We start from the raw sequence: 22968 nt of genomic DNA, 5'->3' as shown, positions 1-22968 counted from the left end.
CTTAAGAATAGGTTTGGTCATGTAATTAAACATACCATATCCTTAAGTGGGTAAGCATATATGAAATTTGTAAGCTCAGGTTAGTGTGGACTTGTACAACTGAGGAAGTGGTGATTGTATTTTCTGTCAAGACAACCACTGAATATTGAGAAAAACGTAGTGAGGTTGTTAAATTGTATTATTGTACAAAATTAACACTGAAGTTATGTAGGAGTCTGAAAATTCTGACAGACTATGTTGTATCTTGCACTTAAAAGTAAATTCTGTAAGGCAGGATGAAATAAAGTGGGTTGGTTTTTTTTGTTCTGTTTTCCTGAGGTCACTAATTCGTTGGATGAGTGAAATTTGTTCTTCTTAGCCTTAGAAAAAATAGGAATCACAGTTTGTCATCTGAACAAGTAAACATTCAGAACTTAGCCATGCTGAGTTCAATTATTGGTCATTTTTAAGTGGGAGCAGGATGGATCACTTAACTTGATTTTTTTTTTTTTTTTTTTTTTTTTTTTTAAGGTATGCGCATGCAATACCGAACTAGTCCTCTGTCATTGGTGGCTAAAACAAAGTAGTCAAACTGTTTGTTAGCACTGTTAAGCCAGTTAGCGTATAGATGAAATATCAATGAACTAGAGCATGGAGCTCCATTTTGATGTGGGATGTTAATGCAGAATAGATAAGAGAAATTTTGCATTTATTGTCAAAGAAAAAGAACTTCAACTTGGAAGACTTAAAACATCATTCGAAGGAAGAAGCCTGGCTGTTGCATTTAAACTTTCTATCCTCTAGTCTTTGTAGTATTGGCATTTTTAAAGTTTGGAGCACGTTCTCTGTCATGTGGATCTGTAATGCTTCATCCTTTATACAGAAAAAACAATATATTCACATAGGCAGTACTTTCACTTCCTAATTCTGTGTTACCCATCTTTATATCTGGAAGCTTTTTACTGGCCTTTTACTAAAGCAAGAGCACAAATGTAAATGGTAACTTGAAATCTGCCCTAATTCCTAGTATCAGCCTAAGCTTTTTATAGAGCTTATATATTTTTCTGTTGTCAGACCAAGTTGCCTGTGGACCAAGTAAAACTATATTTTTTTTTTCCCCGCCCTCTCCCCTTTCACAGTAGGAAAAATAATAGAATTCTGTGGCAGTTTATTGTATCTGGTGCATAAATACATGGCCAGTTGAAATATCTGGTGCATGAAAGCAATGTTGTTAAAATGGAAAATAGTGAAGGCCAAAGCTGACACTGCCAAACATGCCTGTACCTTGCATGACGCCATGCCATTGTACAGACTCTACTCCACGTATCATCCTTCTTTCTCAGTTTTTCAGCCAAGAGAAAAGAAAGCTTTCTCTAAATGGGTTTATTTTCCATTAATGGAACATGTCTTTTGACAAAACTACTTGAAGAGGAAAAGGGTTTATTTTAGACCAAATTGCCTTAAAGAAATAAAAGGACAGACTACATCATGGAGTTTTGGAACAAAAGAACCCTAATGACTGTACATACAAGAGAGGGCTCATGTTTTTCCATCACAAAGATTGCTTTTCCTTTGGAGCATGTGAGGTGTGTAAGAATGTTCGACACCTTTCAGGTATCTAGTATCTTCACGTTAACAGTTCATAGTGTTTCAGCCTGGATCTGACAGTGGCCAATGTTGAAAGTACTAGGCGATGGTGTAAGAAAGGTATAGGATGGATCAGTTTATAGGGGGATTTTCTGTTTCACTGCTTCTTAGTTTTGTAGGTTGGCTTGCGCTCTGAAGAATAAGTACTTAAATTCTTCTAATATATTCCATCTAGCTTGTGAGTAATTTTATCCACATATGGTTCTAGGGTTTTTCTGTTTTAATACCATTAACTTTTTTTTTTCAATGATAACTCATGAAAATGACAAGGTAAGTGAGGTATGGTGAAAATAAACATTTCACATTCTTTTAAACTCAAATTTTAGTTTCCCCTGTTCTGGAGCCTGTTTATTTATGTATTTAGATTCTGTTCTTTCTGAACTTCTTCTGTTTTTCTGCCAGATGGCTTTTGAGATAAAGTGGTATCACCAAGGAACTGTAGTCATGTTGAGGACATGTCATTAAAATCATAATGGTCTGATGATATTTACAGTAATGTTTTCTTTAGCCTTTATTACTTTCTTCTATAACTTCTATAACTTCTTCTATAACTAATTACATGAAAGACTATTTAATCCTTCCACAGAATCATAATTAAGAATAGAACACAGAAACATCTGCCCTGTACTAGGACAAAAGATCAAAAATTCAAATCATAAAATCATAGAATGGTTTGGGTTGGAAGGGACCTTTAAAGGTCAGCTAGTCCAACCCTGCTGCAATGAGCAGGGACATCTTCCACTAGATCAGGTTGCTCAGAGCCCCGTCCAACCTGACCTTGAATGTTTCCAATGATGGGGCACCTACCACCTCTCTGGGCAACCTGTTCCAGTGCTTCACCACCCTCATTGTAAAAAATGTCTTCCTTCTATCTAGTCTGAATCTACCCTCTTTCAGTTTCAAACCATTACCCCTTGTCCTGTCACAACAGGCCCTGCTAAAAAGTCTGTCCTCATCTTTCTTATAAGCCCCTTTAAGTATTGAAAGGCTGCAGTAAGGTCTCCCCACAGGCTTCTCCTCTCCAGGCTGAACAACCCCAGCTCTCTCAGCCTTTCCTCATAGCAGAGGTGTTCCATCCCTCTGATCATTTTTGTGACCTCCTCTGGACCCGCTCTACCAGGTCCGTGTCTTTCCTGTGCTGAGGACCCCAGAGCTGGGTGCAGTACTCTGGATGAGACCCCACCAGAGTGGAATAGAGGGGCAGAATCACCTCCCTCAACCTGCTGGCCACAAATGGAGGTGAATGGTTATTCTCTGACAGTAGTTTTGGGTCAAAAAAGTTCATACAATTTTGAACTTATTTCTTATGTCTGCCTATTGGCCTCTAGATCCACGTATGCAGATGAGATAGTGCAGAAAGAACAGCTAAAATATTTAATTGTTGAAGTGTTCATAATTTGTGTTCAATACAGCCACTAAATTTGTCTTAGCCTATTTTTCTGCATGTAGTATGTAGACAGAAGCTACTGGTATCAAGACCTCTCAAACATGATGTATAATGTTAAAACAATAAATCTGTTCAGCTGTCAGTTAATGAGTAGAAACCAGATGATTACGGTTGCTAAAAATGTCTTTTTGAAATCCTGTCTGCTCCACAAAGTAATGGGAGCAAGTTGGTTCCCTGAATTAGTGCTTAATTATTCTGATACGGTTCTAGGAAATGTGTTTTGCCAAAGTATTCACTAATGCTCCTGCACTTTAGATTTTGCTATTTTCTCCCACCCCTTCCCCCCCCCCCCCCCCCTTCTTAATATAACATTGTACTTCTGCTGTGGTCTGCTATTAGGCAAAATAATTGAGTTGAAAAATGTGTTTGCCTAGTGTGTAACAGTTTTTGTGTATTTTCCCAGGGAGGTATGGGAGCGGCACTGCTATCTGATCCTGACAAAATAGAGTCTGTAAGTATCACCTTGTGGGTTTTGAACTGCCTTGGAAATGTACTGTGGTCTACTGGAAGCAGGAATGAATGCCTGGAAGACACATTTATAAAAGCTAGAGTGGAATAATCAATTTTGAATACTAAAATTAAGGTTATGGATAAATAATCCTGATTTAGTTCTCCTTGTCATTGTCTGGACTATAAAATTGCTACCTTCTTCCTTTTCATTTTTAAAACTTTCACAGTGTGGTGCTGTATTTCCAGAGGGAGGAGCTTTACGTGCATATGTATGTAAATCTATATAAAACCCTATGTGAACCAGTATGAAAAAGGTTCATATACATGTATGTATATATTTATTTGTATATATATTCTTTTATATCTATATAAAACCCTGTATGAACCTATATGAAAAAGATAGTTATACATCTATCCATATGTAATATATCTATATGTAATATAGATAGATAAGTAATATGGTGTGTTTCCCTCCCTGCCAAGGACTTCTAAGCTTCCTGAGGTTAAACAGAATCCAGACATTGCTCTGGGTTTTCAGGAATGTTCTTAGCGCATAGTTCTTTTATTTTCTTTCTGTTTAAAGACCTGATTCTTCATAGTTCAGATGAGTTGACTGTGAACTTTGTCTTGCCTCCCCTTAGCTTTTAGTTGCTCACTATATCCTTTGGAGTTCTGAGGGCAATTCTAGCTTACAGTTCACCTCTCACTAATAACTGAATTGTGGTACACAGTGGCAAATGTTTCAAGGTAGTTATTCTTTCTTTCTTGTACTATCAAAAGTATGCAGATCTGGACAAAACAAAAGTACCAAAAGCATTGCTCTGCCTTTTTCCATGAGTGTTCTTTGTTTTAAGGGTTCTTTGATGTAAGTCAGTCTTTTGAAGAGAGACCAGACTCTCTTCGCTCATCTGCATGACTCTCTGAATGATAGCCAGTCTCTTTCTGGTCCCTGTAGTTCATGCCTTTTCCTTCTGTCTAAAACAGATGTTGAGTCAGTCTGTTTTGTAAATCCTTCCTCTTACTGGGATAACACCATTCAGCTTTGTAGGCTAGTAAGACTTCTACAGTTTCAACAAGCTGATCCATTGCTTAGTTACAATTCTTTGTAAGCTCAGACATGAAAACAGGTTGTTCTGCATCATTTAGTTCATTGTCTGAGGACATGCCATTAGAAAGGAATGTCATCAAAGTTATAACCATGATGGAATGCCAGCCTTTTGCCAAATGTAAGAGTCTCTTGGTGTCAAGAGCCACTGTGTTAGCCAGGCTGCATAAACTGACCGTTCAGCAACTGGAAGCATTATTAATTGTGCCAAACCGAGAGTTTAAATGGAATAGACTGGACCTATTACTCTTTCTTTCATTAGCTGATGGCAAAAGCAAAAGTACAAGTGATCCAGTTCTGATCTCAAAACATTTTTAGAGAAGGTTGGTATCAGTCTTGATTTTTCAAAAGAGAAAGGAGAATCAGGTAAGTGTTGCTATCTGCAGAGAGTCAGCTAACAATATAAGCAACAGAACTGGAACCAGAACCCAATTTTTTGAGGCCTCTATGGTGTTCCATGAATTAAGTAAGGTGGGTGGTACTGTCCAGAATTAAATTGCAATTTATGAAGCATGAGGTGATGAAGGCTGAAAGAAATAAATTTAGAAGTGGGAACTGAGAGGAAAATATTTAGCAGGCTAGAAGTAAATCTGGCAAAAGTATTTCTCATTGGAATGAGAGGCATTTGTAAATATGATGGCTAACAGCTTCCCTTCCCCTCTACGATCATTACATTTTGTTTTGATCTTCAGAAGAGCAGGAAACTTGATGTTCAAAAATCTGGAATTGTTCTTTTCAATTTAAGATGTTAATAGCAAAATCTGAGGCACGAAAATTTACTCTTAGCCATCTGCAAAAGGATAAGTAAACTTGCAGCCTGCAAAAGACACATCTGAAATTACAGCTCCAGATCAAGCTTTCCATGTGATTAAAAAATGTAGGATTTGGTTCTCACATTGGAATCCTTCATGAGAAGGTTTGCTTATGATGCTATTGTAAGAAAAATATTATAGTGATGATTGGAAAATGATGTCATTTCAGTTTGATTTATACACAAAAAATAAAAATACTGAAGAGGGTTTTTTTTTTTTTTAGATAATTTGCTTGGATCTTACTGTTTTGTTTGAGAGGACACTACTGAGAAAATATTTGAGAGGACAGTGCGAGGTGACACTAATTACTTGCCAGCTGTTCTAAGAGCTTGTGAGTGCTAGCTGTAACAGCTCATTTCTGTATTGGGAACCTAATAAGTGCAGTAACATGAAACAAAATTCAAGTTTCATAGTATACACTACTCTGAAAGGAACCATTTACCTGCAGTTCCAGCCATTTTATACAAGGGAAGTGTACGCAGAATAACATGCATGACAATATCTTAAAAAAAAAAAAAAAAGTTGAAAAACAAGTATTTTTCTAATAACAGTCAGGATCAGCTGGTTTCCACTCTTTTATTTAGAGAGCTGTTGGATTTCTGGTACCATTTATTTTATAGTCATACAGTGATTTACACATGTATAGGACATTACATGGCCCTTTTAAGTATGGTCTGTTGCACTTAAATTCAGCCTGTGAAAAGGAGATTCTTTCCATAGCTCAGTTCTTAAATGGTTAAACTAACTGCTGCTCATTTATCTGCTTATTCTGAGTTAGTTTTAATGAATCAAATATGCTTTGTGTTAAGTGTGGAATTCAGTTTACAATTTTTCTTTTCTTTTAGAAGGTTCAATGATGTTGGTGCTTGATATTTTCCGCTAATCCTTTTCCATTTTAAAGGGTTTCTTCTCTTCTTAAAAAAAAAAAAAAAAAAAATCTCTTTTTAGGGAATACTTACATATAGTTTTCATAAGAAACTCGCAACTTGAATATATGAAGACTGTGAAAACAGTTGCATGAAAATAAAAAACCTTTGCACTTTATTTTGAAATGATCAGAGTTTACTGGTCACTTCGTTAAAAGCATTGTTGAAACTCCGTCAGCAATTAATTGCTCTGTAAAAGTCCAGTTAAACCAAAAAAGAAGTGGAAATAAAAATGGCTTAGGCTAGAAATAGGTTTGTACATCTATCGGATAAAATGATATACTCAATTACAGACTGCATGTGTTCGTCTAGCGTGTAAGATTCTTTGTAGAGGAACAGTAACTAGTGTTACGTTGTTCTCATTTCTTTGTATCTTCAAGAGAGAAAGGAGGAGAGCTTTATTGATGTCACTGTTGTGATCACAGTTTTGTCTTTTTTTTCTTTTTCCAGATACTGACTACCCTTGTTAAAGGGATTTGTAAACCAGTAACGTGCAAAATCCGCATTTTGCCCTCAGTAAGAACATAAATCATTATGCTAAAGTGTTTAGTTGTTGTTTAATTCTGTGATTTTTTTAAATCAATTAGAATATATGGCATTCTAATATGTTGGTATTTTAGACCTGTTATTGTGAAATAGCATTTGGAATTCTAATTTCTGTTTGGGATGCTGTCATGACCTGAAGGATTATCTGACCTCTGGGTGTATAGAGATAGGGATTGCGGGTTTGTCAGATTCCATGGTACACAAGGGCACAGAGGCTTTTATGCTCTAAATTTCTCAACTTCATTACAGATTACCACAAATACCACAAAAATCACTGTAGCAAATATACCTGTGATTAATAAAGCAAGATATAGATATATCTATCTCAAGCTATTACAAATTATTAGTAGCAACGATTAATAGTGTAACGGCAAGGATTAATATGGTAGCAATCAATTATAGCAACAATCAGTAACAGCAACAACCAAGTAGGGATATACCATTAAAAGTTACTACAAACTTATCACTAGTGAAGCAAGCTTATCAATAATATAACAGCAGATATACTTATGATAGATTACTTATGCATATATATATGCATATATGTTCATAGTAATAATACTGATATCAAGTGCATTAGACAGATCTCAGAAGGGGGCCAAACCATCCCAGACAGAAGGACAAACTGATCCCAGAAGGGCACCCAACCATCCCAGAAGTAGGAAGACAAACTCAGCCAGCCCCAAACATAGGCCCAGAGGGGGACCAATAAAATAACAGACAGAGGCTCACTCCAAAGATGATCTGTGTCATGGAGTTTGGAGTCAGCCAGGCATCCCTGGCAAGAGTCCAAGATCCCGCAGAAAGTTGTGGAGAGTTCAACCTGTTTAGAAAAAGGAAAAGTATGTGCAGCATGGGAAGTTCTCAGAGAGAGAAGCTCCATTTTGGATAAAAGTAAGTAATTTCATGTCATAGAGACACCAGAGGGTGTAGGATACTGCCCCTTGAGCAGCCAGTAGATGCTGTTAATGCCTGTTTTTCACCAGGGGCAGCCAATAGGTGATTGTTTTCTGTTTTTTCAGACCAATTTTTATTTTTTCTAGACTGTTTTCCTATTCTTACAGTTAGAAGAGCCAATGGCAGTTACAGGTTCTTGCTTTCTCAGGATGTTTTCCCCTTTTTCCAGACTATTTGTTACTTTTGCAGATGACAAATTGTTTATACGGTTCCTTGGTTTTGCACTTATTGATGGTATCTCAGGATGTTGCTGGTTTCTAGGTACCCAGCTTCACTTATCAGGGATGCTTCTGGTTCACAGGCCTGGTTCCCAGGCTGAAGGTTTTCAGGCTGGCAGGCATTTTCTATCTCAGTATTTTTCAGAAGATATTTTCTTCTGTTCAGTAATTTTCCCCTTCCAACCAGGTCGCCTTTCTGGCTGCTCACATCAGATGCCCAACTTCATTTCTCCTCTCTAATTTAAAAAGTCAAGAAAATACTAAGCATTAGATGTCTACACAGGGTTTTATTCCATTGAACTCTAAATGTGGATACTTCTATTAAAAAAATATTTTAGTCTGTTTATTGTAACCCACTGAGTTAATCCCAAAGCTTTTGCTGGTGAATAAGCACTAAATGAAAATAAAAAGGAAAAATGCACTCTTATTTTAGAAGAAGACTGCCAAATGTGGAATTGACTGAGAGTAATATCGTGTACATAAGCACAGTGTGATGAACTTTGGATTTCTTGACAGCCTGCTTGAAGTTTAAACTTCAAGAGGGGAAGACCAAGCCCTAATGTTACTTCTCCAACTTCCAGCATTCATGGTAACAATGAAGATTTCACTAATGAAATTGCGTTTACAAAAGAAACTGCCTGTGCTCTGTAAACTACTCATATTCTACACTGCAAGGAAGTTTTGTGTTACTTGACTCCTAATTTATTGTACGTGCAATGATAGCAATATATGCTACAAATGATACCCGAATTAAAAACAACTTCTGCAGCCTTTTTAGAAACTCTTTGATAGATTGAAGCACTGAAATTGCTAGCTTATTCAAAGAGGTTCGCAATCGTCTCAGAAGCAGCATCTTCATTGCAATTACAATGTTTTGGTTTTTTTTTTTTTTCTGGATAAATTCTTGGGTAGAGTCATTCATTTCAAAGAAATTGTGGTAAGACTGTTACATTGCTAAAGCTGTTAAATTTTGTTTTGTCAGTATTTTTCTAAAATTTAACTATTAAGAAGGTAGTGAAAATATGTAAGTTCTTTTTTTCTTTTTTTTACAGCTGATGTAGTTTCTTTACTGGATTTTTTTTTTAGTTGAATTCCCTACATATTTTTAAACCTCCAGGAGATGATGTGCCTTGTCTTATACTGACTGTTTTGCATATGTGTATTTAATTGCCTTTCTCAATACTGTGATTGCATATGACCTGGATAGATATTTCTGTAGATGAGTGAACTGTAACTGAGCTAGCTATTGTTCAAGTGTCGTTTACGTGTGCACTTAAAATGATTAAATGAACAAATGAAGCCTGTGTGAAAAGAATCAGTAACTCTGCATAAGATCATTTTGGTTTTGAAGTACCGAAGTATTAAACCTGAGAACTGGCACCTCTCCTTTTTATTTTTTACAACTATCCTAGAGCCTCTTCCTTTTTGTTTCAAGCTGCTTTTGCATAACACGTCATCCATCAGAACAGCAGGTGAGCTTCTGTCTCTATGTCCATGCCAGCTGGTAGATGTTGCATTTTTTTCAAAGACTGAATGTGCTATTTTTGTGATGAGCCACAGATCATTCTCCAGCTTTTGAAAAGAAAATTGGCCTTATCTTTTTTTTTTTTTATTCTCCCTTTCCCCAAAGCTGCATAAGACAGGCTAATCCAGCAGCGTGCCAAATTTCTTTCTCCCTTTTTACAGCATCTTGCCTCTTTGAAGATATACTGGGAGCTTCCCCTTTTTCCCTTGTATCTTTTGATTCACTGGACATGTAAAAATAGCATTAGAATTTTTTAGATATTAGTTAAGTTTTTTAAGACACATCTGAGAGGAATATTTATAGATGTGTGATTGCATGTTATGTTGATTTCAGAAGGTATCCTCTTATTAAGATGGATTTTAATTACAATTTACAGAGTAGTCGTTAGAGAGGACTGCTAATCAAGTGTTTTGTGTCATTTTCAAATGACAGTCTAAAAACCTGTTGGAAAATATTTTCCTACTACAGAGTATTGTGTTACCTGGTGTGAGAAAGTTTGTGATCTATAGTTTCAAGGAAGTATTGAAAATGGTTTCTTATTTTTGCCGTACTATGTAGTTCTTTAATTGAAGTATCTATTAAATGGTTAAGCATGTTGGGAGTTACTGTTGAAATACAGGAATTTTATCCCTCTTGATGAAAGAAAAGGCTTCCAACATTTGTTTGTACAATGATCACATCATAGTTATTCCTTTTTCTTTGAACTAAAATCATGTCATTCTCTTATCCCTCAGGTTGACGATACTGTGAATCTGGTAAAGAGAATAGAAAAAACTGGCATTGCTGCTATTGCCGTCCATGGAAGGTAAATCCATTTTAGGCAAGAGAGACTTAGATGATTTGATTTTTTTTTTTTTTTTTTTTAGTTTGCTGGTGAATGTAGCACAGTAAGATACGACTAGGGTATACTCTACATGAAATACGTGGTTCTGATTTCAACTGTTAACTAAACCGGTGTTGTAGAAAATCAGGCCAGTGATTAGGGAATTGAACCACTTCCTGCTATTTTTCTAGATTTTTTTATCTCAAAGACGAAATAAAACTAAAATTATCTTGCATACTCTATATCTAAAAAAAATGCCGCTTATCTGGATGTGGAATTACAGTAACAATGTTTTAAAATTTATTTGATGTGAAATAATTCTCTTGTATTTAAAAAAAAAAAAAAAGGGAAATTCCATCAAATATTAAAAGTAAATAAGTGGCAATAAGTATACCCCAATAATCCTTGAGGCATGTCTGCTGTGATTCAGATATCTACAAATTTATCTACAAATTCCATAGGAAATCTTTGGTCTTGTCTTTTTTTGTTTGTTGGAAAGGAAGAAGGAGGAGAGGCCTCAGCACCCTGTCCACTGTGATGTGATCAAAGCCATATCTGAAGCAGTCTCCATTCCAGTAATAGCAAAGTAAGTTTAACTAAGTAGCTCATTATTGCAAGATGCCTGTACCTAACAAGATTTGCAAGTGCAGGAAGAAGATCCTTCATGTAGGGCGAATACAATGTTACCAAAGATGAAATCTGAATGGAGGTAGCAGTGACAGAAGTTGGCTATATGAAATATCACCATGCCTCAGTTTTTAGTTTAAAAATTCCATGTATTTTCCAAAGAGTATTGCTTTTGTGTGTCACAGTCTATCCTATGCAAGTTATTTCTGATTGTATCCAGCAGCTGAATTCTTTATGCTTTTAAGCCCTGTGCAGTGACTGGTTATAACCCTACCACTGTGTATCTTGCACACTTGCACACTAGATATCACCCATCCCACTGCTCAAAAACAGTGTTACGTTCTGTGGCCTCACATGTTCCCCAAGTCCTCCCTTATTCTGCAGACATACAGACATGATCCCACTGAATCTGTCTACTTGTATTGATAGATCCTTCAGTAACTCTGTGATAGTAAAATAAGAAACTCAGAAAAGTTTTTAGCTACAAACAGGTAAGTTTTAAGAGCAACTTTGGAGGTAATGGGAAGTATCAAACTGTACTGAATTGTATCTGATCTTCCTGACCAACATCTTTACGTGTTTCACCTGTTTATAAGTGGCAGTAGAGTATCCTTGGCCAGAGAAGCAGTGTCCTTAAATGAAGTTCTCTCTTCATTGATCTTGAGTTTTCATTGAAAAGCTGCATCTCTGCAAACCATATACTTGGATCAGGAATTTGAGAACTGTTTACCTGTTCCCATTTCTATGTAGAAAATACATTGACAGTCACAGTTTTTGCAGTTAGAAAATCTGTTTCTGTACTGGACAAAGGAAATATTCCATGCTGATAATGTTTGTTGATCCACTTTTCAGTGGTTCACCCCCTTTCTGGTTTTCAGAATAATTTTTTAAACAATATGGAATTAAAAAGCCAATCAAAATTCACATTATGCATTGCCATGAAGCCTTTGTTTGCCTAGGTGAAAGATGAGGCTAACAATTTTTCTTAATTTTATGCATGTCACAGAAATGTCAGCTCTGTATGAGTACTTCCAAAGTAGAAGTGTGCAATTAAGATATAAAAGTATCAGAGGCTTATTGTTGATAAATTGGTTCTAATTAATCCCTATATCAATTTACTTCTTTGCAAGTGTCCCCACATGCTGAACTAACCTTAACAGTCCTATTTTTTAAGGGTTTTTCTGAGAAGGATATGATCTTTGTTTTCAATCCACTTAGTGAAACTTTTCCCTCTCTAAAGAAATGTAAATGTGCAACTTGGAATCCTGCTTATTAAATACATTTGATCCATGATACTTGATCCCTGCTGTAACTTCTTTGGCTAGTATTTTGGGAATTCTGACCACTTGTACCTCAGGCTTGGTCAGGAAATACACAGGAATGAATAAAAGGAAGTAGACTGGTGCTAAAAAAAAAGCAAGAAAATTTGAATTGGTATTATGATTTCTAGAATGGTACTGTGTTTATGGTATAAGCTTCCTGCACTTATGAAAGATTGCTTGTGCTGTCTTCACAATATAAATGTCTGGTTTAAAAGTAATTTATTGTTCTCTAGTTTTTATTTTGAATTTGACAGTGTTTTTACTTTTGAAGGGATAAAGATCCTACTCTTACTTTATAGTTCAAAAATCTAACTTCTATTTTACATTTAAAAGATGTTGTGAAGGGAAACTTTAAGAGAAGGAAAAGGTGCTTTAAGTGTTCTTTTTGCTTACTAACACATCTGACTTGCTGACTTGAAAGCAGAGGCAGTACAATAGAAGCAGTGCAACCTTCTTTAAATTTGAAGTGCTTTATGACTGATCCAGAAGTACTACTTGTAGTTACTCTCCCTATGTTAGTGACAGAGTGAAAATGGAATGATACTGTCCATACTTGTTTTCAGTGTCACTTGTGCGAACACAATTAGTATGCTGTAGGAGGTTACAGAACTAGCAATTAAAGGTATCATTTTTCAAACAACATGGAAGTGATTCTTTGTGAGCCTTATCCATTAAGAACTGTGCAAAAGCACGCAGTTTGTGTAAAACACAAACTATATTATTTTGTCATAAAAAGTCTTCTATTTTTAAGAGGAATATGCAGATAATTGAAAATATTATATATAATCAGTGTTTTAATGAGCCATTTCTAATAAAACTATCAGACCCGTTTCCTCTCTTAGATTTGAAAAAATGCCGTAAATAGACTCTGCCACCATTAATAATGTAATATCACATTGAAAATACAAGGCTGTGTTAAAGTACAAGTAATAGCAGATAAAACTTTCATGATTATAACAGTGATGTTAATTTTTAGTGGAGGATCTCATGACTTCATCAAAGAATATACGGACCTTGAGACCTTCCAGAAAGCAACAGCTGCCTCATCAGTAATGATAGCTCGTGCTGCCATGTGGAACCCATCTATCTTCAGAAGAGAGGGTCTTTTCCCCTTGAAGGAAGTCATGCAAGATTACATCAAATATGTATGTTTTTTGGAAGATGTTACTTGTAGTTAACATTGTTTAGAACTGTTAATCCAAATCTTACTACAGTATTTTAACTTCTCTTGATTTCAAAGACTTAGGCTCTGAGGGTATTTTGACATACTGCATGCAACATGGGTCTTGCATATCAACCACTACTTCCTCTGTTTTATTTTGTTCAGAAAAAAATTTTGAGAAATCTGTATTCAGAAAACAGTTTTTCCTGACCATGCTTTTCTTACCTACCATGCTTTTTAGCTCTAATTTCTTTGGAACATTTATGAGGCTTAGAAGGCTATCTAAAAATGTCTAGGAAAGCTAATGATATGTAGGCCGACTCTCCTGATGTTATAGTAGTACAAATCATATTGAACAGAAAAGTGAAGGAATATTAAATACTCAGTTACTGCTGGATTCAATTAATTGCTTTTCACAAATACTGTCAAGATTTTTTAACAGCAGGGAAGCAAAGGGAATGATTTGCCAATAAAGTAATGATATATATCTATAGCTCCATTAGCTGAGTCATCTGTAAAGTTTTATCTATTATTCAAAATACACAATTTTAGTGACATAATAGGAAATTAATCAGAAATCTGTGGCTTTGATCATGCCATTAATTCAAAATTTTTTGGTTTTTGAAAATTTGGACTGCCATTAACTAGTTACTTCCTAAAATAGTACTGCATCACTAGTCAGTTATGTAAACTGGTCAACTCTTTCTTCGTAAGTATACGAATAATTTGAACGTATGTTCATGAAAGCATGCCAAAATAATTGGATTATACGCACATTCATGAGTAGTCTTGAATATGTTATTAAGAAAACTGTACATTGTGGTTTGCCTTTCAAAAAGGGTTTTGAAATTCATCAAGAGCCATGAGCATTATATATGAGAAATCTGTTTGGTATCTTTTTATATACTTTGTCTCTCTCCTCCAGGCAGTGAGATATGATAATCACTATACCAACACAAAATACTGTTTGTGTCAGATGTTAAGAGAACAGTTGGAAACTACTCAGGGTAAGAAGCTGCATGCTGCGCAGTCCACACAGGAGATCTGGTAAGCATGTACTTCAGAAAAAGGAATTGTACTCTCTGTCAAACTTGCAAACCACTTCTCTGTCTGTAGCACTGCCTGGCATTTCATACCTTCAGAAGAAGTTGCAAAAAAAAAAAAAAAAATCCAGTTAGTAAGGTGTGAAAAAATTTCCAGGTTTCCCCAATGCTCAAGCGGGTGTTAAAGTTTTAACCCTAAAACTGTCTATATATTCAATGTACTAATTTGAGTGGTACTTCACTGACTGACAGGCATTTATCCAATATTTGTCTTAACTGATTAAGAAAAGTTTCAGCGTTCTCTGGTGGTAGTCTGGAGGTTAATAGTGTGGAGCTTGTCTTCTTCCAGAGATATTAGTTTATTTTAACTTTCCCTTTTGCATGTGGGGTTTTTAATGTTACTGGAATTTTTATGACAACATGTTTGTTTTTAAATGACCACACTTCTGAATGAGAGAGAAACTCAAAACAATTTATGAAGATCACCTATACTTAGATGTATTTCTTTTGTGCTGCTTTTCATACCTGAGATATGCTAATGAATGATGACAACCTTTTTGAGGAAATATGATAGCTTTGATGAATCTCTTCATCCTGGACATCTGAAACAGTCTGGATGAAATTTCTCAAAGGGGGAGACAGAAAAGGAAGAAGGAAAAGTTCAAGAGAAACCATAAAATACACATGTGGTTAAAGAATTCACACAGAATGGAGGGGAATTCAGGTTTGAACCCATCCCAAACTGAACAAAATAAAGGTCTGAGCTTGCATGTGTCATATCCATGTTGTGTGCTATAGTTATCCTTCTGATGGAATGGAGGGGAAGAGAGTCTCTTTGTTTTTATAAAATAAACAGTCTGAAACTGTATTCTTACATGTATGAAAATGGATAGAAATGTTGAAAGCTTGAAATATTTTGCAAATCAAGTTATTGTTTTCTAGCAAGCCCTAATCAGCATTCTGTTCATGTCCAAAATGAATGGAAATGCCTGCAGTCCTTTTGCAATTTACGAATTGTGGCTCTCTATAAACGCTTCTGTCCATGATTATTACATTACAATACAATGAGAAGAGTTTGTATTCTATATATAAAAGGAGCTAGCCTTCATTAATCATAAAGGAGCAGTGGAATCCATGACCAACATTTACACTTTTCAAGTTACTTCTCAGTTTTGCAATGTAAATAGTTGAACAATTTTTAGTATAGTAACTTTCTATCTATTTTGCTTATATTTCTCCAGTTTGGTTAGAAGAGATGTAGTATAGATTGAAACTGAAACAATCTTTTATGACTTCAAAAAAATCTTAGACAAAAGGGTGGTGGTGTTCTCTACTGAATGAATAGTAATGCTTAGTATGTAAAGAAAATAAATTTTAAGTAAGAGTCAAGCCTTTAAACAGGTAATTAGAAGTGTCACAGTTTATACACGTAAACACCGAATAGATCTAGTGTAAAACTTCTGGTTTTATGTGCTATGCCTAGCAATTCTTTAGGGGCTTCCAAAATTGAACATAATCAGTTTTTGTATGTGTGATGCAATACCAATTTCAAAATTGGCTTAAGCAGTGTGTGTGCATGAGAGCAGGACAGGGAGAGAGACACCTGAAAATTTATAAAACCTCTTTATATCAGCAGACTCAGTCTTTTAACCACTGTTCTAAACAGCCTGTTTGATGTCCAGATAACTGAACATGCAGTTATTTAAAGTGCAGCTATACATCTTCAGACAAAAATGTTATTTAATACTGCTGCCTCCTGGTGGTGACGGCATGTTACAGCCATTCAAGGTTTTAACCTCAGTACCGAATGAAGAGAACAAGCTGCTGCATTTCAGACAAAAAAATTTACATAACAGTACATAATAAGTTATCTTCTCTTAGAAGCATTAGTTAGCATTATTCTGCTTCATTGCTTTTCCACTTAGAGCATTGGAGGTGGCTTTGTGGCCAGAATTCATTTTGTTATTGAGCAGTCTCATACCAATGAGCATTCTCATAACAGTCAGAAAGTAAAAGTTTTCTTACGCTGCAGGTTTTATTGTTGTTATCATCTGCAGAAAATGAATAGTCTGTTTTTCAAAGTAGATGCAGCCTGCCATGGATCTGAAATTTAAAAGGATTTGAGGCTCTTGCCTTTCACCCAAATCCTAGTTGCTTGCTCCCTTATACTGGGGCTTGTGAATAATACTCTGAAGTCAGAAGACCTGAGATTTTGAGGTATTTGGATGTTATAGTGTCTATTGTTTATAGTATTTTTAAATACTAAAAATAGAAGAAGAATCTATTTCCTACTTTTTGTTCATATTGCCCTTCTGGAGCTGATGTGCCAGTAGTTGCTCGGAGATGTTCTTTGCTGATTCATCCACCTGCAAGTTATTAATTGAGGAAATAACTTGAACATTGCAGGACCTGTATTTCTGATTGATTTCTGCCTGGACTTTCAGGCTGCAAATTGAATATATAGTGCTGGAAATGAGAATGTTCCTTTTCTACTTGTAGCTCAACAGCATCTGATAAGAACTGAAGGCAAAACAATATAAAATCACTGTGCAGAATATAGCCACACTTTTCATGTGATTCTCTGTACATATATGCTCTACTTAAACGCAACGGATTTCTATACTTACTTTCCTCTGTCATAATGCGATACAAAAATTTATAAGCTGATCTCTAATACAAAGGAATTCTGTTTGAATAGTGAAGTCTTTGAAATGGCTGACTTCTATGAAGAAACAACAGCTATTTTCGAAGCAAAGAAAACATCTTTAGAAACTGAGACACAAGATGAAGATGACCAAATGGAAGATCCAGATGTAATAAAAATGGCTGTTAGATTTGACAAGTAAGCATGCAAATTAAGTTTTTCACTATCTTGCATCTGTAAATAAAAACTGAATTTGACAGTGCCTTACAGTTTTTTTGGAAAATAAGTGTGCATAACAGTACTTACTGAGTGAATTTTTATGAAGCAATTTGTGTACAGCATTACATAATCACTAGCATCACCACTCTTCCTGTGCTATTTGGATGTGCTAAGATGTTCTTTAGTTCCAGGCTTCTTGAGACTGCTTAATTCTCTCAGTTAACTTGCTGAATGATTTTTTTAAAAAATCCAAACATCTGTATGTAGAAGGATGTGAGTTCAGTTATTTTTGGTGAAATTTAACTAAAACACAGTAGTTCTATAAAAAGTCCTGTACAAATTTCATAATAGTCTTTTTCTGAGCAGATAACATATGTGCTTATCTACAGTCTCCTAAACATGTTCCACTCATAAGGTATTCCTTGAAAAACTAATTTGTGGAGTTATGCACAGGGTTACTCTAAGTAACCTTTGATTATAATCTGTGAAACCTATAGAATTGCTGTTACTTTCAAAGTTATACCAGAGTTTGCTATTTTTGCTATGTTGGCTATTAAGTCTATCAAACAGCTCAAGGAGAGTGTGATATAAAGCGCTCGTCAAATCCTCAGGTTGTAATGGCTTTAATATTTACAGGATGTATACCTGACTCCCTGAGGACTGAATACAGTTGTTTTACAGTTTTTCTTTTCTCTGCCAAGTACAAGGCATGTCAGTAACTGAATCAATGCCTACCTTTTCTGCCCTCTTTTATGTGATAACTCTACTGTCTCATAACAGAAGCAGCTTCTTTTCTTTCTTCTAGTATTTAATCTTACATTGTTGGTTATAATAAGCAGTGCCAAACTGTATCTCTATGCTGTGTCGTATGTTTAGTTAGAATCTCCTTTCTGGTAAGTATCTTTTCTCTAGTTGTATTACTACAGGATGTGAATGTTTGGGAAGAATTAATAGAGAGGTTTATATTTTATTTTAGATGTTATGTCAGACATATTACTTGAATTATCTAATAAGGAAGCAGCATTTTTCTTATCATTTGAGCTGTAAAATTAAACTACAAAAAATAACTGGTAGAAGTAATACAATAAGTGGCACTATTGGTTTTAAAATAGATCTGTTTAAGTAAACTCTGCACAGTTGTTGACCACAAATTTTTCTGTCTAGGCGAGAATATCCACCACAGATTACTCCAAAAATGTATCTTCTGGAATGGTGTAGGAAAGAAAAGCATCCTCAGCCTGTTTATGAAACGGTGAGTCAATGAAGAAACCCTTTCAAACCTCTTCGTCTGCCTTGTCTATGAAACTAAGTATTTTAAGACTCAAGGTAGTGAGAAATTCAGCTTCCCAGTCTGGCATAACTCTTGAGTAAGCAGCTTCAGAAATGGTAATACACATGTATGAAAATAGCAGCTTATTTTATTAGAAAATAAAAATTTAAAAGTCAGACCTTCAGTCTGGTTTTGATTCAGGTGTGAAAGAAGTTGCTGTAACTACAGGTACTTCTGTTAAGTAAAGAATTTGGATTCAGTATGTTTTCTCTGTTGTTGCATGCTGTTATAGGTCGGAGCTATACTGGACAGGAGCAACTGCTTGCTTGGGTGGGGAAATTATTTGATTTTTTTTTTTTGTAAAGCAAACTTATTTGCAGTTTGAACAAGTTCTCATTTTTTAGTCTTAAATATGCAAGGTTAAATTTGTGGTGTGAGTTACAGTAACTTTAAAGGTGTTGCTTGATTGTGGTGTAAAGACAAGAATAACAAGGAACATTGACAATGTTGGTTGTTCTGTAAATGACATGATTGTTTTTTGACACTCCTCTCCCTTCTTTTTTTTCTCCAGGTTCAAAGACCACTGGATAGATTATTCTGTTCAGTAGTGACAGTAGCTGAGCAAAAATACAGATCAACTCTGTGGTAAGCTATCCTTAATATTTTTTGCAGCTATATTGTAATTGTTTCTGAAATGTTGCCTAAAACTTGCAATGAAAGGGTACTCCAGTTTATTCCAGTTGACTTTAATAAAGACTTTAATAAAGTCAACTAAAAACTACCTTCTAAAGCTACCTCTGGGAGACAGAAAGGATTAAAAATTTGAGACTTGAATGTGACAAGAGGAAGTAAGTTTTAACATAATCAAGTAAACCATTACAGATTTTAATTCACTTAGTACATTAGTCCACAAATTGTATTGGAAGGGGAGCAAATAGGTGACCTGGTTCAGAAACTAACCAAGGGAGGCAGAGGTGAATGTTGGAGGAGGTAATGTCTTCAGCCACTACAGCAGATCCATTCTCAATAACAAGTCAGGATTAAGTGTCTATATACAATGAAGCAGAGGACAGTTTAGTGGCTTCTCGGAGATCACAATCAACAGTTACATCCAGGGCTGCTCGAAAGTTTCATGACAGTATTTTATACCATTATTAATACTGGAGTTGACTTCAGGCATTTGCATCTAAGTTGAACTTGGTTTAACCGCAAAGCTGGAGCTCAGTATTGCACATTTTAAAGAGGACAAATGCATACAGCAATTACTGGTGTTTGCAGCGTTCCTGTTCAGAGACTTTAGGAAGTTAAGCTCAGCTGATAGGAAACTTTGAGAAGAAAATGTTTTCCAGTACTGAATTTCACAAATGTGTAATCTGTAGTCCCTCTCAGAAATGACAGCATTTTTATTATTATGGAACAATTCCTGCTTTTGTCAGCATCAATGAATTTCTACACCTACCAGTGATTATATTTGGGCCCGAGTGTCTTTCAAGAAAGTGATCCTTCAAAACTCAGTTTTGTTCAGTGATCATATTTGTAAATGTTAACTTTGTGAGGATTGCAGCCACTTGGGCCAAACACATGCTGACTTCATACCTTTGAAATGAAGAGTGTTTGAGACACAAGACCTGATAGAAGCAGATTTTCTAGGAATATTACATCAGGAGTGATGCATCAACATTGACACCTAGCAAGATTCAAATAATTTCTGGAACTGACCTATTTCGTTCTTCTGCTGTGAGATGACTGCAAATGCTGTTTATTTCATGGTGTTGCATCAGAGACAGGAAATAGGTTGTCTTTTGGCAGCATAGAGACTTCAGTTTCTACTTTTACCTGTGCTCTGTCTGCTTGCTCTTCAGGGACAAGTCAAAGAAACTAGCAGAACAGGCTGCAGCTATTGTTTGTCTGAGAACATTGGGTGTCCCAGAGGGAAAGCTGTGTGAGGGAGAAAATCGCCTGATTAACAAACGCAAAAGGGAAGACCGGGAGCGCTTGAATAACAGAGACCACGGAGAAGACCTTGCTGAGCCTTCCCATAAAAAAGCTAATTTTATTGAAGAAACTTCTGACATGAATGTGCCTAAGATGCCACGGTAGCATGGAAATTAGAGGTTTCATGCCTATGGAGCTACAAATTAGCTCCTATTTGTATATCTTGCTGTTCACATTTCATTTGGATTCTCTCGGAGACAGATAAATTCCCCAGTTGTGAAAAATGCCAATGAGATGTTTACTGTTCACCACTCACTGTCCCTATGGTGCCTTTCAGACAGGATAAATTAGCAACTTGATTTTAAAGAACATTGAGAAGATTATCCCAAATAATAAATTTTTTAAAATATCAGATATTTTGGAAGCATTGTCATTGATTTTATTACTTGTTTTTTATTTTTAGGAAGTCTATAGTGTGCTGGTAAGAGATGTATGAATACATCATCCATAAGCAGATGGATTCCTTATGGAACTATGTAGTTAATCAGAAAAATTAATGTAGGAGAATATTGGTGGCTAAGTAGACATGGTTTTGTCAAATGAGTTTTATGCATGTCTTGCAATCTATCTTTACACCCGTCATAGATCAAGAAAAATTTTTTTGCAGAGAGAAGGACTTAGAAATTATAACACTAAGCATGAAAATAGCATTCTTCTTTCATAATTTCTACTACATTTTACCCTCCAGAAATATGACAGTAAGAATTAACCATTCTTTCCTGGTCTTGGGTATTACAATTGTGCCTTTCCAATAAGGAATAGTTTGCCATCATCATAACTTCCTATTAAAGTAAACTACAAGTACATTCTATGTGCCAAGAGAGGATACAGACCCAGTCTGATTTCATGGTAATCTATCTGAGCTTGTCTGATTTTTAAATTAGAGTTTTGAATCCCCAAAGTAATGTCTTCATGGATTAAGAGAATTCGGGGATTTTGGTTATTAACGATTTATTGAAATGGTGGTTTAGTTTCCCTCAACAGGGTGAGGGATCTTCAGATTATCAGTTCTGGTCTGAAAACAAAATGACAGGGATATCATGCCATGATCTCTAAAGCATTTTGTATGAAGAACATACAAAATATAATTCATTTGGATGTAGTTCATAAATAGTCTTCCTATTTAAAAATTTGAATCTTTTAATCAAGTGATTGTGCCAGCATTAAACCATTCTTCTACAACAGAAGAACAGTATCTCACCAGATCATGTTCAGACTTGTGAAATTAAATAGATGTGTATTCATATTTAAAATGTCTGCTGTTTACATCAGAGTAATTTATAGTAAATCTATGTTGTCTAAGAAGAAGAAAGTTTTTCTTGCTCATTTTGTACATGGCAGTAAATGCAGTTAAATATACTTACATTTACTATAACTTTAGTGCTACAATTTTACTCCTAAGCAGCAAAAGAATTTTCAGTATTAATCAGAAATTACAGAAGTAGCCATTTTCCTATTGCGAATGCTATCTCAGTATCTTGTTTTTGTCAGGACTATTGGGAGCCATCATAAAATAATAGAGAAAAAGTCATTCTTTGGTCCTGGTAGCAGTGTGGCTTGCAAGGTCTAATATCATAGAATGGGAAGGGACCTCTGGAGATCATCTGGTCCAACCCCCCTGCTCAAAACAGGGTCAGCTGGAGCAAGTTTCCGAGGACTGTGACTAGCTGGGTTTCGTGTATCTCCAAGGACTGAGACTCCATGACCTTTCTTGGCAACCTGTTCCAGTGTTTGATCACCCTTATGGTAAAAAAAAGTTTGTGTTTTTTTTTTCCTTCCTGTGTCTACATGGAATATCTGATATTTCAATTTGTGGCTGTTGTCTCTTGTCTTGCCACTTAGAAGAATGTGGCTTCATTTCTTGTCATCATTTTCTGTCTAAAATTAAAATTGAATCTTTGGATAAACCCCAATTGTTATAGGTGGCAGTGCCTAAATACAGTGCGGACTTCTATGGCAGCAGTTACTATGGGTTGGTGGAAATTGCAGTGGATTGGGACCAACTGATAGATAAGCCAGCCGTGGGGAGCATGTAATTTCTGTCTGGGCTCATAGAAAAGCCCAAAGAAAAATCCCTCAGGAGAAAGTCTACCACAGCTGTTACGGACCTCTTTCAGAAAAGAGACGGGATCATTCAGTATAGGAGCCAAGGCATTCGTAACAGTATTTGTACCTTTTCCTTTTTGATCCTGATGATTTGTCACGTGATGTGAACATGCTCCCTTTCTGCCTCCTTAGTGAAGTGTAGCCT

At 35.7% G+C, this 22968-nt stretch overlaps 1 protein-coding gene across 7 annotated transcripts in view; it reads left to right on the top strand.

The window, feature by feature from the left end:
- DUS2 (dihydrouridine synthase 2) overlaps positions 1 to 21069 on the top strand; it is a 28541-nt gene extending 7472 nt beyond the window's left edge. For 5 of the 7 annotated variants that reach the window (XM_087738639.1, XM_087738641.1, XM_087738640.1 and 2 more), the window contains 11 exons: positions 3477 to 3524; positions 6817 to 6882; positions 9500 to 9559; positions 10347 to 10417; positions 10935 to 11021; positions 13361 to 13529; positions 14472 to 14593; positions 17288 to 17431; positions 18617 to 18704; positions 19294 to 19367; positions 20585 to 21069. In XM_087738639.1, the coding sequence (XP_087594765.1) occupies positions 3477 to 3524; positions 6817 to 6882; positions 9500 to 9559; positions 10347 to 10417; positions 10935 to 11021; positions 13361 to 13529; positions 14472 to 14593; positions 17288 to 17431; positions 18617 to 18704; positions 19294 to 19367; positions 20585 to 20822 (1167 nt within the window). In that variant the 3' untranslated portion in view covers positions 20823 to 21069. The remainder of the gene's footprint in view (positions 1 to 3476; positions 3525 to 6816; positions 6883 to 9499; positions 9560 to 10346; positions 10418 to 10934; positions 11022 to 13360; positions 13530 to 14471; positions 14594 to 17287; positions 17432 to 18616; positions 18705 to 19293; positions 19368 to 20584) is intronic. The other 2 variants (XM_087738642.1, XM_087738643.1) reach the window with 2 other exon arrangements.
- Positions 21070 to 22968: the final 1899 nt, after the last annotated feature.

Source organism: Nipponia nippon, unplaced genomic scaffold (genome assembly GCF_047370975.1).
Source record: "Nipponia nippon isolate SJK-2023a ecotype South Korea unplaced genomic scaffold, ASM4737097v1 scaffold_7, whole genome shotgun sequence".
Taxonomy (NCBI): domain Eukaryota; kingdom Metazoa; phylum Chordata; class Aves; order Pelecaniformes; family Threskiornithidae; genus Nipponia; species Nipponia nippon.
Note: the sequence above shows the minus strand (reverse complement) of the source record. Positions and strands in the feature narration are given on the sequence as shown.